General features: G+C 40.7%; 1 protein-coding gene and 1 long non-coding RNA gene across 32 annotated transcripts in view; one reads left to right on the forward strand and one right to left on the reverse strand.

Moving 5' to 3' along the window:
• The window catches only part of Osbpl9 (oxysterol binding protein-like 9), a 142,762-nt gene that overhangs the window by 42,855 nt on the left and 83,092 nt on the right, over positions 1–16,815 (reverse strand). For 6 of the 31 annotated variants that reach the window (XM_087548212.1, XM_087548189.1, XM_087548188.1 and 3 more), the window contains one exon: positions 1,765–1,833. Coding sequence is in view for 7 of the 24 variants with exons in the window: in XM_087548189.1 (XP_087404315.1) it covers positions 1,765–1,833 (69 nt within the window). In the remaining 17 variants the exon portion in view is untranslated. 31 annotated transcript variants of the gene reach the window in all.
• LOC120103121 (uncharacterized) lies at positions 12,633–13,615 on the forward strand. Its single transcript, XR_015621054.1, has 2 exons — positions 12,633–12,782; positions 12,918–13,615. It is a non-coding gene; the product is annotated as an uncharacterized LOC120103121 (long non-coding RNA).

A 16,815-nucleotide genomic window follows, 5' to 3' on the forward strand; every position in this document is an offset into this window, starting at 1 on the left:
TGAAAAACTGTATGGTTTCACAATTCTAGAGAGCAGTGTAGGAGTCAAACAGATGCACATTGTAGTACTCTGCACTTGTCCTATCTAACACTGTGCACGTTACTGTTGGACTTCTCTGAAGAAAGATACAGAAGACAGGAACTGTGCCATTCACTCATTAGCACTCTCCAGGTCAGTCTCAGTGCCAGCTGCATGCATGTGGCACCAGCTGCACCAACTGTCAACTGCTGCTCGCCATGTGCCTGGATTTCTGTATATCCATTCTCTCCCCCTTTCCTTTCTTCTCTTGTTCATGTCCTTCAGCAGTAACTGAAGTGACCATATTGCAGTGCTGGCAATCAGGGCCTCTGCACTCTGGCTTACAATACTGATGTACTTCAGTTCATTACATGTCAGTTTGTATAAGAATTCACTTTACATTTTAACTGAACACTCATAATCCCAGCATGTAGAAGGAAGATCAAGAATTCTGGGCAGTCAGACACTCTCAAAACACTAAAACATATTTTAAAAGTTTAAAAGCAGTTACAGAGAAACAAATACAAAATGGTCTATGATAATAAGAAAATTGAATCAGTATTTTCTAATTTGTAGTATGCAGGACTAGCTTATTATTTTTAGAAGAGCTAATGTGTCAGCAAATTAAATCAATTCCTATTAATGATTAAAGGTAGGACACTAAACACAGAACAAAATGTTTCATTCCCATTAACAAGAGCACTGTAAGGGGTGCCCTTAAACCCCAAGGTACATGTAAATCATGGTTTGCCTTGGTGACTCTCCGAGTAAGATTTTGAAGTGGGCAGTAAAGGCTTTTTAAAATAACTCCTGCTGACAGTGACAGACCAACAAACAAAGGTCAAAGTGACCAAAGGTGACTTAAAGTCTTCTTGACCAAAAATCAAGAAACTTATGGGTAGCCTTTAATCCCAGCACTAGGGAGGCAGATTCAGATCTCTGTCAAGGCCAGTCTGGTCTACAGAGCTGGCTCCAGGACAGCCAGGGCTATACAGAGAAACCCTATCTAGAAAAACAAACAAACAAGGAAAGAGAGAGAGAGAGAGAGAGAGAGAGAGAGAGACTGACTGACTGACTGACTTCTGGGTAATTGGAACTGAGGAGAGCACTGAAAGGAGACAGAGTAATACAAAACTCAACAATGAGATACTTTATATCAAAGTTATTTCTTAGAGAAAATTTGAAGAACTGAGTTTGCTACATACAATATTTTTCTTAAACAGACCAAAATAGTATATTATAAAAAATATGTTCTCCCCTAAAAAGAAAGGGAAGTCATGTGTGGTAGCGCACGCATAGAATTCCAGCATCTGTTAGGTGGAGACAGGATCACAAGTTCGAAGCTAGCTTGAGCTACATTAGTTCTTGCCTCAAAACAATTTGTTTAATATATATATATATATGTATATATATATATATATATATGAAATAAATTGCTCACACAAGTCTTCCTAGAAAGTATAAAATAATAGAGTACATCATTAGCAGTAAAACTACAGAGAGAAAAATCAGCTTAAAATTTTAACAAAGAAAAACCCACCTCAGAAAAATAAGTAAAAATATGGACAAATATTGGCATTTTAATTAGCAAAATAGCCTAAAACTAATGAAATTTTATGCAAATGCAATTTTAATTAACATAAAAGCACCTTCAAAGTCTATGTTAACAACTGGGTATGACACATTTGAGATGACCTCTCACCCAATCAAAGAAGCATAGGGAATACTTACGATTCAATCACTTACAATTATTTTTGAAAATTCAAGAACTGGAGAGATACCAGAAGACTGGAAAAAAGCAAGTGTGGTACTGATCTTCCATAAAGGTAAGAAGAGAGAGAGTAGAGAGTTACCATGCTGAAGTGTGGTATCAGTAATCAAGCAAAAGACTAAGGGGAAACCTGTAACTACACAGGAAAATAAGGACGTGAGCAAGTGACAAGTTAAAAACAAACAGTATGCCAAAATTCCTGGCTTTTCTGTTTCTTAGAAAACTAAGTTAGCATATTAAGCTCTTAGAGAAATGATACCATTTTGCCTTCCTATCAGATGACTTAAAAGTTCACTTAAACAAAAAAGTATACTAAAGAAACAACTTAGTAATTTTCCCATGCTTGTGTTTCCAAGTGAAGAACACTAATGGCATCCGTGGCTAACTGAGCATCCTGAAACATTTATAGCCCTCGTGGTTCACTTCAGCTACAGCACAGGCCTCGGAAGTACTGAGGAGCACTGAGGGTAAAGATTTCTATGTATTCTTAACCCTAAAGATATAATATTCAACTATTGGTTCATTTGGGGTCAAGATAATAAATTTTTAAATACTCATGAAACTGAGCATAGTGCTGAACTTTTTTCTCCACTGTATTTTCTGGAAGGCATTGTTCCACAGCTATGGACTTCAAATAGGCTCTTTTATCCACATGGTAGCTATTAGTTTCCTACCAGAAACTTCTATGTATCCCAAGAATCCCCTAAAAGGTCTTTTCTCATAATTCTAAGTAAGCAGTACTAACACTATGGATTCACCATTAATAAGACATATTGAAAAAGTTTCAGAGTACTATAAAGTCTGTTACACACTTATTCTTTCTCATTTCATCATTATGACATTGTAAAATAGTTATAGGCAAAGCTCGGGCCTAGAATCCTAGCACTTGGAAGGCTGAGGCAGGAGGACAGTTGAAAGTTCAAGGGTAGCCTGAGCTACAAAGTGAAACCTTGTCTTAAAAAAAGAAAAAAAAAAAAAAAGAAGGAAAGAAAGAAAGAGAAATTAAGAAAGAAAAAAATATGAGAAAAAAAGAAAAAATGTAAGACTGGCACTGAACCCATTTTACAAGGGCCTACTGAACATCTAGATCTTCCACTAGTATTTTTTTATTGAAAATACATTTTTTATAACAATATATTCTGATTATAGCTTCCCCTCCCCCACCTCCTCCCAAACTAGGATTTTTAATTAAGATTCTAACCCAATTCTCTACTTACAAATACTATACTTTTCTAGTAAGTTTTTCAATACTATTTGAAAAGTCTGTAGCAGAAGGACACTGAACATGTAATCTAAAATTCCTCTAAGGGATTAATGTCCTGGAACTGAGCACAAAAAACACTAAGAACTGAACGTGTTCTGAATCCTGACTGGTCAGCTCAGCTCATTGGTCCTGATTCCCCATCCTCATGCACAAGATGGCCTAGGTGATCTAATGGTAGTTGTTCAATTTCCTTTCTAGATCTGAAGCCTTGGGAGCCAGAATTCACTTCTGTAATCCCCAAATCCACACAGTAGAACTTCACAGGTCAATCGACCTGACAGATTTTAAAGAAAGAGAATAGAAGGCTGATGACGAATATATAAGTCACATGCAGGCTTTCTTAGGGAATATACAATCAAGAAAAAGACACAAGCACTAAGTGTACCGTTCATTCCTTTCAGAAAAGAAAGCAAACAGTAAGCTGAAGCCCTGAAGAAGATAATGTATGGTATAAAATGGTAAAAGCAATAAACAAAATGTGGCAACATACAGCCTAGACACAGACCAGAAGAAAGAACCCAGTATGAGTAGTGCAGTAAACTGCTGGTTATTTTGCCTAAAACACAGAATGTAAGTTATATCTAAAAATTACCTTGGTAACCAAGAGTCAAGTAGCACAAAGAAAGCTTCCCCTCCACTGAAGGTTAAGGTGGTTAAACATAACTCTAAAACTGTTTTTAGTTTTAAATATATGCAGAAAATAGCTTAATGCTTAAGCTTTTGTTTTGTTTAAGAGAAAAATGAACTACAAAATCTAAACTGTCACACAGATGTGACAGAAATGGGTTGTTTCATACAAGTCAATGAAGAATTAACAATCAAGTACAGACACCAGCACTAAAATTCATGGGTTGGCACATCAAATTAATACTCATTATGAAATTCTATCCACCTTTTCACTGTCAGAACAAAATCTAAATAGAGACTCCATAAAGTGATATGGTTTTTAAAAATAAAACAATTTAAGTTTGGGGTATACAGGATTTTCCCTATTAAAAATAACTGATAACTTTTATAAAAAAAAGTCTCCCAACTTATTCAGTAAAACTACAAAAAAAGAAGTTAGAGTAAATGAACAGAAGCCTGAAGCTTAGAAATACAACATCCATTTCATTTGCCTGGGAAAGTCTTTTTGCCTGCTATCGTGCACAATTACCCATCATTCTCAGAAGTGCCCTAGCATGGGCACTATGGTTATTTTCCTCATCAAGCTCTTGTGGGACATGTAACTTATGAAAGACACAGAGTTGCCTCAGAAAATTCAGATGTAGCAAATTACCTTTAAAAAAATTAAAAGGGTTGGGGCATAAAAAAAAAAATTAAAAATCACGGAAACGTGAGTTTACAGGCCTTCATAAAATAGTCAACACTGATGCGTATCTCACTCACATGAACGGTATGGAAACTGCATGTTTTAGAAGTCATTTTGGCTTCACATTGTAAGCTGTATTGTTTTGTTTTGAAGACAGGGTCTCAACTTTATAGCCCTGGATGTCCTGAAGCTCACTCTATAGTTCAGGCTGGCCTCCAACTCACAGAGATCTACTTGCCTCTGCTTCCAAAGTGCTGGAAAGAAAGGTGTGCCCGACCACTATCCGGCTGGCTGTAAGCTATGTTTTCAAAAAGTCTGTCTGCCTGCCACCCCCCCCCCCGTCTCTGTCTCTCTGTCTCTGTCTCTGTCTCTTTCCTCCTCTCCTCTCTTCCTCTCTCACTCCTTCTCAGAAATCAAACACAAGGCGGAAAAAAAACCCATGAAATCCTGTTAGAGGAAAGAGGGAAATCAAGAGAGACTCTTATCATTTTAGTTTGACATATTTAATTTTTCAAAGTATTTATTTTATAAAAATTAAAAATATTCAGAAACCACAATTTGTACATATTTCTCAAAGTTTTATATGCAAAGTCACCAAAATTATTCAAGATTATCTATGAAATCCTAAAAGATGCCCAAAACAAAACAAAACTTGGCATTGCTTGGGTATTGCTGAAACTCCCTATCCCCATTCCGAGAAAAATAAATCATAGCCACAACGCTTAAAGGTAAAGCACCAGGCAGGAAAAGGCCCCGAGAACAGCCCCTGCTGTCATAATAGAAAAAATGTGCCCCTTAACAAAAGACAAGACACTGAGGGTTCCACACCTTCCGGCCAACACACTCATGACTCACCATCTATCAAGCAAACATGAAGAATAAAAGTATACTACTTGGTGTTTTTGACCATGAGGTGTTTGCAAACAAAGCTTTTCTTCAGAGACAATTGGATTAGCTGGGGTTTGTTTATTATTATTTATTTTTATTAACCTGCAGGATTTTTTTGGTTTTGATTTTTTATTATTATTATTCTTGGGGTGGGAATATGTCATAGAATGCATGAGGAAGTCAGAGGACAACTCCGTGGAGTAGACACACTGTCCCTCCACCTTTATGTGGTTTCCAGGGATGTCAATCAGGTCATCAGATCTACATAGCAGGGGCATTACCCTCAGATCCATTTCTCAAGTTATCAATCAGGTTCAGCTGACTTAGCATTTGACTAAAGTGTGAAGGACAAACCTTCTTCTTCCTTTCCCCAGCCTCAGGTGCTAACAGTTTACTCAATCTATTCTAAAGGTCTACTCGTTTGAGGTAAATTTCCTGGAACTATGCGCTCTCTTATAAGCAGAAGAAAGTAATATTAACCATGTAAGCCCATAAGCCGGGCATTTAGGCAAGAACTGAGAATTCTCCAACAACTTCTGAATAAACAATGTCTCCTAAGCAAATACTCTATGGTCTTCTAATGTGACCTGCACTCTGTACAGCAGACAGCTGACAGATCACCACAGGAGGGCCTGCACGACAAACCAGTCACACCACACAGGAGGGCCTGCACGACAAACCAGTCACACCACACAGGAGGGCCTGCACGACAAACCAGTCACACCAAAAGTTTGTACCGCACCAAACAAAACAAAACTGCCTTTAAAAGAGAGACTCCACAACTGTCCTGACCTTATCCCTTAAAACTGCATCTGACAAAGCTGTCTTTGGGTAACTGATTTCTACTGCCAGTGGATGTCCACTGGAAGGAAACACGGGCACGGTTCTGCTACCACTGCACAAAGTACACACAAAATTATCCAATTTAAATAGTTGGAAGTCTACCAAGATAACCCGAATTAATTTGTTCTCTATTGTGTTCCCCAAGCTAGTGCTTAGTTTGTGGCAAATATTGGAGGGGGAAAGGTTGGTGACTATGGAATCCTGCAGGATGCTTTCTTAACAGTACTTAACATAAAGTTGTTCCTGGAAGTCCTCTATCAGCATCCCTTGAAACGATACCTTGCTCAGTTATTAAAGACTACATGAATGCTGGGATCGGATGTTGTTAAGATTTTTAATATAAAAGGAGAAAAGACTATCACAACAATGGTGGTGTGACCCAGAAAACCATGCTATGACAACTGTCTTACCCCTTCTACATTCCATCCTCTCACGCCAAGTCTTGTCACAAGCACGTTTTTACATGTGCTACTCTGGCCTTTACAACCCTGTGACAGTAATTATTTGTTCACTGAGCATCTTCTGTGACTATGTGTGGATGCCCTGCAGATGCCAGGTGAAGTGGACACTGATCCTGACCTAAGAGTTTCTATCAATTTGAGGAGCTCAATGTTGATCTAGAGCAGTGGTTCTCAACTTGTGGGTCAAAACCCCTTTGCAGGTCCGAAGACCCTTTCACAGGGGTTACATATTAGACATTTACATTACAACCCGTAACAGTAGCAAAATTAAAATTATGAAGTATCAATGTAAATAATTGTATGGTTGGGGGGGTCACCACAACACAAGGATCAAAGCATAAGGAAGATTGAGAACCACTGGGGGTAGAGTATCTACTCCCAGTAGGGGAAGGAAGTGTGATGGGAAAGGCATCAGAAGACTTGGAGGAAAAGCAGGCTCTGGACAGAGCATTCAGGGCTATGCAAGCCAGAGATTCTGTGGAACAGCAAGGACTGAGCCTGAAGGAAGTACAGGGACTATACACAATAGCTACAGCATGATACAAAGCAGAGACTCACTCAACAACAATACCCTAAAAGTCCTCTTTTGTCCCTTCTTTACTCTTCTGTCAGTGCCTCCCAAGGGCTAAAGCCAAACAAAAGCCCAAGAATAGAACACTGTATAGCACAGAGGCGACAAAGCCTTCTGAGGCACACCAAGAGAACAGAGAACGATTCTAAAAGGAGCAGCAGCTCAGGTCACACACTCAGACTGAGGGACAAGGAAGAATCTCTCTCTAAGAGCATTTTCCAGATCTAGATGCTAACTTCAAAGGAAACCAAAATTAGCAGCTGAGTCAGGAAAATCCTAGAGTTTGAGGAGCAAGGTGAGCAGTGGGTGATACATCCTGGGGCCACTGACAGAAAAAAAAATTCCCCTTACGCTAATTTCCTAGATTCCAGACTGTTTGGCAAAATCTTGGTTTCTGGAAGAATCCTTCTTCCACTACTTATAGAAGATGGGGGCAGGGTGGGGTGAGCTGGTGTGATGTGGGGTGTGTGTGTATGTAAATTAGATTTTAGGTTCCCTTCCTTCCTGTTCTAGGAGCCCCTAAAGCAAATGCCTACAGGTTAATGTAGGTTTAGGCAGACAGTGAATACTCCATTACACTGGAGGGCCAGTAACTGAGCTCACTTAAATAAAAACAGGAAACTGTACATCTATGAATATAGAAGAACCTATAAGACAAGGTCTTCTATGGTATGACAAAAAAGGCTAAAACTTAAATGAACTACTGCAACTTCAAAACTTAGAAAGATTAATGTAGTCAGAATTTAAAACAAGCTCTAGAATGCTAAGAAGCAAAGCAAAACAAACAAAAACCAGTAACTCAGTTGAAAATGCTTATTTCACAAAAACAGAACAAGCAATAGTCAATATAATAAAGCCAAGTTCTTTAAAGTGTCTCCAGAAATAAGTAAACTTCAAGGTCTGGACTGTCTGTTGTTGATGCTCACTGTCTCTGTGTCTGTCTGTCTGTCTGTCTGTCTGTCTGTCTCTTCTCTCTCTCTCTCTCTCTCTCTCTCTCACACACACACACACACACACACAGCAGCAGCAGCAGCAGCAGCAGCAGCAGCAGCAGCAGCAGCAGCAGCAGCAGCAGCAGCAGCAGCAGTCACCACTTACTCATGGCAGAACCACGTTCGTACTGGCTCTGTGAAGGCCAGGCGTTTATTAGGTTTCCAAGGACACGTTTAAGGATAATGGAGGAAACAGCAAATAGAGTCAAGCATGGCCCTTTTTTTTGTATTTTGTTTTTTTTTTTTTAAGATAGGGTTTCTTTGTGTAGTCCTGGCTATCCTGGAACTTGCTCAGTAGACAAGGCTTGTTTTGAACTCAGAGATCCACCCACCTCTGCCTCCTCAGTGCTGGGAAGAAAGGCGTGTGCTGCTCTGGCACCCAACCTTTAGAAATGAAAATGTCGCCCCTTTCTAATTCCCTTGCATGCTTCCTTCTCTAGCATGCTTGCTTCTTCCTATGATACAGTGCACCTAAACCAACCTGGGCTAGTATTGCTATTAGTATTATTTCAACTACATCAGAAGTCATATAGATATGGGGGGTTGGGAAGACTCTAAAACCTGCCACCATCACAGCACTGTTTCTAAACATTTTTCCAATTCCCTGTGGCACTTGTAAGCAACCAGTTCAATGACCTAAGGACAAATTTAATTCATGGCAGAAAAAAAATGTCCTTCCAGTACAACTGAATAAAAGGTTTTTTACATTTATAATATAATTATTCGTATTCTGATCATTTATATCAAGTTCAAAGGAAATTTCATTTCCCCAAATTCTGGCAATTAGACAAATGCCAACATTCCTCAGGAATTTGTGAAGCCAGTCGTGTCCCCCCCCCCCCCCCCCCCGGCCAAAGGAACCATTTCTCTTGTCACTGACAGAAGGGACAAATATGGTGCCTATTAACATACCAAATTGCATGCTGGTCTCCAGGCTCCCTTAGTTCTCACAAGTACCTGCTACATATATCAGGGTTCACACTAAGCGAACATTCTAGCTCTTTCACACACAGGTCCCCCCTAAACTTCCTCCAGCTCAGGAACCCCCTCCCCAGCTTCTCAATCTCCTTATAACCCTGCTATGTCAGCTATGTCCTTTCTAGGTCTTCTGGGTCTTCATTTCTCACATATACCCACCCCTTCTCATGGCCTGAGTCCCAGTCTGCTGGATATGTTCAGTCTACTTCTTTGTTTCTCTGTGCTGGATTATTCCAGATGCCCCTGGCTGCTCTATCCCTCATTTCTACAATAAAAACGTTCCCTGTAACCAGACCATGGAGTGGTCAAGTCTTCAGTTTATACAACTTGCTAAACACCTACAATGTTCTACTGGGCTCAGAAAGCTAAACTCCAAGTACCACACTTGCAATTGCTACACTCGTGAACTGAAGGGCACTTAAAAGTAATCTGAATTTCTCACCTTCCCCTTTTCTCTCAAAGCAACAGGAGACTCTAGAATTCCTTTACCCACAGCTAGTCTTAAGAACCAGAACCCTTCTCTCCCTAGGCAGAAATATTGTTTTAGACTTTTTCCTACGTTAAAGAAATCCTCTGATCAGGCCAGGGTGTAGTGGCACATGCCTGTAATCCCAGCATTTGGGGGACAAAGACAAGGAAATCATGAATTCAAGACAAGCCTGAGCTACATGAGAAGATTGTCTCAAACAGACAAAAACTAAAACAAAACAAACAAACAAACAAACAAAAACCTCTGAGACCCTTGTCTGAAGGTGGCAAGTCATAAACTTTTCATTTGGAAGGAGTCCTGGCGTCACCCAGAAGGAACGCTGCCCTGACTGACCAGTAAGACTCCAGACAGGCTTTTCCTTAGAGCTATTTGCATTACATCACAGCTCTTGATCCAATCATACACTATATGCAGCTATCCACAGATAACTATATTCAACTTACAGAAATAAGACAGTTTGTCCTGGGTCTTTGGGTGTTCATTGTGAGGACCCTCTGTCATGCAAAACTTTAATCTGGTAAATCTGTTCAGTATTTCTCTCCCGGGTAAGGAAACATAAGGAAGAGACCAGCCTACATAGCCAGACACTTCATTAGTGACAAAGGCTCCAGGGATACAAAGATGAGTAAAAACTTTTATTGCTAGCAAATTACAACCTCACAAGAATCAGATATGGGAACCAAAAATTAACATTTACCAAAAGCTATAAGAGAAATGAACACATTCTGTAATGGCACATAAAGTACCTCATTGCCTTCTTTTACACTATTTACCTTTCTAATTCAAAATGTGGAAAATATGGGTGCTATGCTCTAGGATTCAACACAAAGCTTAACCACCTGAAATGTGGATTGTAATCTAAGTAAAAAGGAGAGAACGAAGAGAAAAGAGCTCAGAGGCTAGACAGGCTCTAATGAGAAACTGCTCACAGGGAACGCCTGGTTTCAGACAGCTGAGATGAATTCATACCCACTGTGGAGGGCCTTACAGGGATGCCAGGAACTGGATGTGGAAAGGTGCCCAAAGCAGAAGCATGGCGGTGACTCAGTCAATGTGTTTTTGAGTGAAGAGGATGGGTGTGGCTTGCCTCACAGTCATCAGATTTCCCAAAAGTCTAGCTGAGAGAGGGCAAAGGACTCAGAGCTGTATCATAAGAAAACATGTCAAATCCAAGAGATATTACTAAAGCTGAAAGCCTCAGACATGGGGAATAAGGTGCAGGGAAAATCACTTTATATGGCTGAGTGGTCGCCTTTGTTAAAATACTTAAAGAGGAAGATTAGCTTTAAGAATAGCTTTAAGAATTTAACTGTCTAAATCTTTATTGAAAAAAATTTCAAAAATATAATTTATGCTAAGTACAGTAACAATAAACACGTTCCCTTGTAGCATAAACATTACTATGAACATCAGTTACTTCTCCACAGTGCAGCATTCAGGGATAGACCCTGACCCATCCCAGGGTCCATCCTCGAATACTTTAGTATAAACATGTGATTATTGTCATCATCGCTACCTTTCTAAATCAAAATGTAGAAAATATGGGTGTGGTGGTATACCTGCAGGAAGGTAACCCCTGCAGGAAGGTCAAGAGTTCAAGTACCATACCGAAATCCTGTTTCAAAAAGTACAAACCACACAACCAACTTTCCAATGAAAAGAGATCACAGCAAACAAATCTACCCTGAACTAAACCTGCAGATCTTCAACATGACTGTGCTCAATTTAGTTTTCAGCCTCTCACTTACTAAGACATGCTTCAAGTACAAAGTCATTCCTGTTCAAAACTGACTCAGGGCACTCAACTTCAAAAAAAAATTGTTTCTTGTTTAAATTTTCAAACTAAAATCCCTTTCTTAGTGATGTATGCCTGACCTGGAGTACATTAAAACAATCTGGCTTCTATTTAAATAATCTCTTGTAGAGATGCACAAAAAAAAAAAGTTTAAAAATCGTCCAAATAAAATTAAAAGATAAGAATGTTAGTACTAGTAAGTATGGGGTCCTAATGGTTGTTCCAACACAGGCCATGTTGCAAAGGATGACCTGTGAGCAATTTCATGAGAGCTCCCATTTTTTTAAAGTCGCTGCGAACGTTTTCAACTGCAACTACCACTTTAAGACCATTGCTAGCTTTCCCACTGAAAAGCCTGGAAATACTTACTTGGCTTTCAATTTCTGTAATGCAACTAAAAATGTAAAACAATTTAATCATGCAGTATCAAGTCCACATTAAAAAATGTTCTTCAACCTAAATCTCAAGCTTTCAAGATTAAAAAAAATTAAGTACAGCAGGAAGGTCAGCAGGGGCCTTCCCTTCCTGCTATATTAATCACAGGCAACTTTCCGTAACTGAGCTAGGGCTGACAACCTTAAAACCTTCGCTACAGTTGTTCCATGAACCCCAAAAGGTTATATTGAAATTCCCAAAATATTTGCAGCAGCAACTTAAAAACAAAACCACCTCCCTCCCTAGCCACCTACCCACCAACAGCAGCATCCATCACTGACACACAAATGCAGGGCCAAGCTCCAGCACAACGCTTAAAAACATCCCAAATTCTAGTTGGCCTGCAAGGGAAGAGTCTACATTTAATAGGCGCTGGGTCAGAGTTGAGCTTTCGAGTTTAGAGCTCAACTGAAATGATTGTGAGTCAGTCAGCCTTCTAAAGGAGAACCGAGTTCCACAGAAGTCTTTCCTAAACAGGACAGTGGCGCCACAGAGGGGAGCTTGGGGGCGTGAGCTGAGGGGAGGCGGCCCCTCGCCCGGACCGAGGGTCTACTCACTCCACTAGCGGCCAGCAGGAGAGCCATTCGCCGCGGCCCGCCGTCGTCTTAGGGGAGGGGCCCCTCCCCGCCCCGGATGCCCCTCCGCGCCCCGCACCCCAGCCCAGGAGCCGCCTGAGGACGCCCTCTCCCGCCCTCTCCAGCCCTCCCCCTGCGCCGCGGCCCAGGCACCGCCCCGATTGGCTGGCCCTGGCAAAGAGGCCCCTGGCGATTGGCCACGGGTCACCTGCATGGGAGGTGAGCGGCTGGCGATTGGCGGTTGGCCCCGTTGGGCGTCAAGGCCGAAGGAGCCGCGAAGGAGCCCCGGCGGCTCAGGTCTCCCACCCGCGAGAGCTGGGGAAAGGCCTGGAACTGGCTTCACCTGCGCCAGCGGCTTCGAGCTCTCCATCACCATATTTTGGCAGCTGGTGAGCTCAGAAGTTCCATCTTGATAATTGATTTTGCCTCCAGAAAGTTGTTTCTGTCCCACTAGGAAGGCGGGAGAGGAGGAAACACTACAGCCTACCAGTAAACAAGAGCTTGGGTGTCTGTTTTACTTGTAGGTGACATGTCCGTGGGCTTGCTGTTTTGACAGCACCGTAAGGAGTGTAGGTGGCTTGTGAAGAACTTCAAGAATCCAAATGGTGTAACTGTGAAGTTCAGGCTTGGAGGACCTGGACAGAGGCCCAAAATGCAGGAAATCACAGACACCAGTAATAACAAGTTGCTTTTCTGCTCTATTTTTCCTTGGTATCTTGACCCTTCCTAAGACCTCCGAAGCACCCAATAGTTTGCTGTGGTTTTGTGGCGCAGAGTTCAAGCAATACTCAACTACACTAACACTACACTGCTGCACTCATTGCTTATGGTATTTTTAGTTGATGTAAATTGTTCCAAAATGTTCTACCCGAAGTTCATTCTGATCCTTCTTTTATAAGCATGGAATTTTCCCATGATCTCTATCTCAGTAAGTGAAACCACTATCATCCACTCTAAAATGCAAACTAAAAATGTAGCAGTCCTTAGGGGCCTCTCTTAGTCCTCACTCAAATCTATCAACCAAGTTCTATAATTCTTAACCTCCTAAATGTGTTTTCAATTCTAGCTCTCCTCATATCCAAAATAATGGCCCTTCTTGGATAATTTCCTCACTAGAGTCTTCCTGAATCTACCAATTCACTCTCAACTAAGAGCTAGAGTGTATTTCCATAGTATTTCACTATCAATTAAAAAACTTGCCTCAGATTTGCACGATACAAAAGGATATGACTCAGTATTTAACACTGAACTGTACAAATGTTTTATAGCCCTACCTGCATCTTTCAACTTGCACCCCTATTTTTCTGCACTCCACACAACAGTCCTTTTGAAGCTTCTTTAATTTGCCAAGAACCTTCCATGCTATTTCTTTCACACTATCACCTTGGTAACAACTTTTGACTATCAATTTCTCACCATTTCTACACAAACAATTTAAATTCTTTCTATTTTGGGTCACCAGTAGCCTATGAAACTTTTTCATGGAATTTACCACGGCTACAATTTTACTCAAATTATCATTTGAGTTCTTTAGTAATTGCTTTGGGCCTTAATTCATATGTGATAAAATGTGAGTGAGATGATCTGGATGACAGTGGACCTCAGGATCAAATGTATGAATGCTTGGTCTCCAGTTTGAGCTGTCTGGGAAGGATCTGGAAATGTGTCCTTGCTGCTAATGCAGCTTAGTGGTTGTATGCTTGTCTATGAGGCCCTGGAGTTAATCCTCAGTAATAAGTCAAAGACAAAATGATCTATCAAGTCATGTTATCATACTTTACTTCCCGGCTGCTGTGATAAAACACTGACCAAAACGCATGTTTGGAAAGGTGGAAATTTTAGTTTACAGGTTACGGTTCATTATTGAGGGAGACCAGGAAACACAAGGCAGGAACTTGAAGCAGAAACCAACAGAGAGACTCTGCTTACTGCTTCCTTCCAGTACCTGCTTGGCTTGCTTTATTACATAATCTGCCCAAGGGCAGGACCACCTATAAAAGGCTGCTACCAACTCTGACAATTAGCAGTCCAGAAAATGCCCCCAGAGTTGCCTACACGCAAGCTAAGGAAGGCAGTCTCTCAAAATTCCCTTTTCCTAGGTGACCATAGCTTGTGTCAAGTTAAGAGAAACAAAACCAAAAACCTAACCCAACACACATGTAAAGATCAAGAGGAAACAAGCACATTTTCCTAACTATAAGAAGCCTATCCTAAAAGAATGTACAATTCCAAATACTACATATAACATTTGGGGGCAAAGCAAAACTCTGGAAACCATAAAAGGCCAGGACTATGAAGAGAGAAGGATAAACAGGTAGAATGTCAAAATTATTTTTAAAAAATTGTGTGTGTGGGGGTATTTTGTCTGCAAGTGTGTATGTAAGCCTGGTGCCCACTGAGGTTAGCGGAGGCTATCAGATCACTGAGAACCGGAGCTATTGTTGGCTATAAGCTGATTTGTGGGTGCTAGGAATCCAAGCTGGGTCCTCTGGAAGATCACCCAGGTGTTCTTAACTCCTGGGTCATCTCTTTGGCACCCAGAGCATTTTGAAGGTAGGAAAACTACTAGGTATGCTACTGTAAGGCCATACGATACAAATTTGTCCAAACTCATAAGCAATATAAAGAATAAACTTTAACCAGTGATGGTGGTACATGCCTACAACTCTAGCATTTAAGAGTTAGAGGCAAGATCATCCTTGGTGAAATAGTGAGATGGAGACCAACCTGAGCTACATGAGACTTTGCATCAAAAAAACTCCAAAACCCTCAACAAAACAAAACCTATGTGTTATGCAATAATGTGTCACTAGAAATCACCAGTGAGAACAAATGTACCATCCTGGCAGGAAATACGCCATGCACATGCAGGACAGGGATATGACAAACAGGAAATCACTGAACCTCCCCCAAGCCCCCCCCTCGTCTCCCTTTCCCCCTCCTACCCCCCAATCTATCTCTCTCTCTCTGGCTCAGAACTGAAAACTATTCTAAAATATAGAGTACTTTGTTGTGTTCTAAGCCAAACCAATAGTTCTCTTGGCATTGACCCTGCAACAGAGGCAAGTGACTAGAGCAGATGTAAGACAACTCAAGTTTCAGAAATGGTCTATATAGCCTCAATATTTTTGCCTGTCTGTCTTCAGAAATTTCAAAACTGATGTCAGCTAGTCAATTCCTATGTAGGAACTTAGGCCAGATGGAGCACATATATCACTTGGCATATAGGAAAAGCAATGCCTATCTTACAATCAAAGCAGGGAAACTGCAGTTAACACACTGTCGAACAGAAATATTTGTTCAAAATTAGAATTAGCAGCCCCTCCACAGGCCCACGATGCTTACTATAGTGCATCACCACTGAATCCTCAGTGTCTCCTCACATGGGACTGGCATAACACTGGGTGCTTAAAAATGCCATTGGGGAATGAAATGCCAGGTATTGTGTATAACAGTCTCAACACACTGAAGGGGAGGTAAACAGAGCCAGTGTAGGGGACACACAGGGAAGAGGAGGACAAGAGATTAGTCTTTAGTACTGTTCAATTTTTAATTGTTTATTTGATGGTTAACTATTGCCCTAATTTTCATAGATAAGATTCTGCATTGGTCACTTAACTTTATTCTGAGAGAACTTCTAGATTTTATTTTTAAAAACTTACATTACTAAATTCAGTAAGAAATATTCAGCTCTTTGCCACAGGTAAATATAATTGCTTTCTATTATTTAATTCTCAAATTTAAAATATATAACACAATTTTAAAGGTCCATCTCTGTGTAGTATATCAGGATTAGTAAGGTTAGAAATGAAAATGTGTTTATTTCTAGAGGAACAGTAGAAAGGGAAACTATAGTATTTTATATATTTCTACAGAAATAGGATGTCTCTGTATAGCCCTGGCTGGCCTTAAAGTCACAGAGATCCACCTCCCTCTGCCTCCTGAGTGCTGGGATTAAAGACTTGTTTTACCATACCCGAGTTTAAGTTTTTAAGCATGTGTTGTTCATGTCATTATCACATTTTTAAAACATTTTTATTATTTGTGTGTGAGTGTGTGTGTGTGTGTGTGTGTGTGTGTGTGTGTGTGTGTGTGTGTGCGCGCGCGCGCGTAGGTATGTTTGAAAGTCAGAAGACAGTGCTGTGAAGTCAGCTCTCCCTCTACACTTACAGTTTCTGGGGGCTTGAGCTCAGGTCGCCAGGCCTCCATGGCAAGAGCTGTAACTGCTGAGCCTGTCACAGTGTAATCCCAGTATGGTTTCTGCTCTCTTCTTTATAGGAGAGTGACTCCATAAAGACAAGGACCATGGGTACTTGTATACACCCACATACTCTTGGCAACTATTACAATAGAAGACGACAGTGAATGTTGAATAGACACATAACTTCTCTATATTCTTTGTATGCTGAGTTGAACAGGCAC

The sequence above is a fragment of the Rattus norvegicus genome, chromosome 5 (assembly GCF_021556685.1).
Source record: "Rattus norvegicus strain SHRSP/BbbUtx chromosome 5, alternate assembly SHRSP_T2T, whole genome shotgun sequence".
Classification (NCBI taxonomy): Eukaryota; Metazoa; Chordata; class Mammalia; order Rodentia; family Muridae; genus Rattus; species Rattus norvegicus.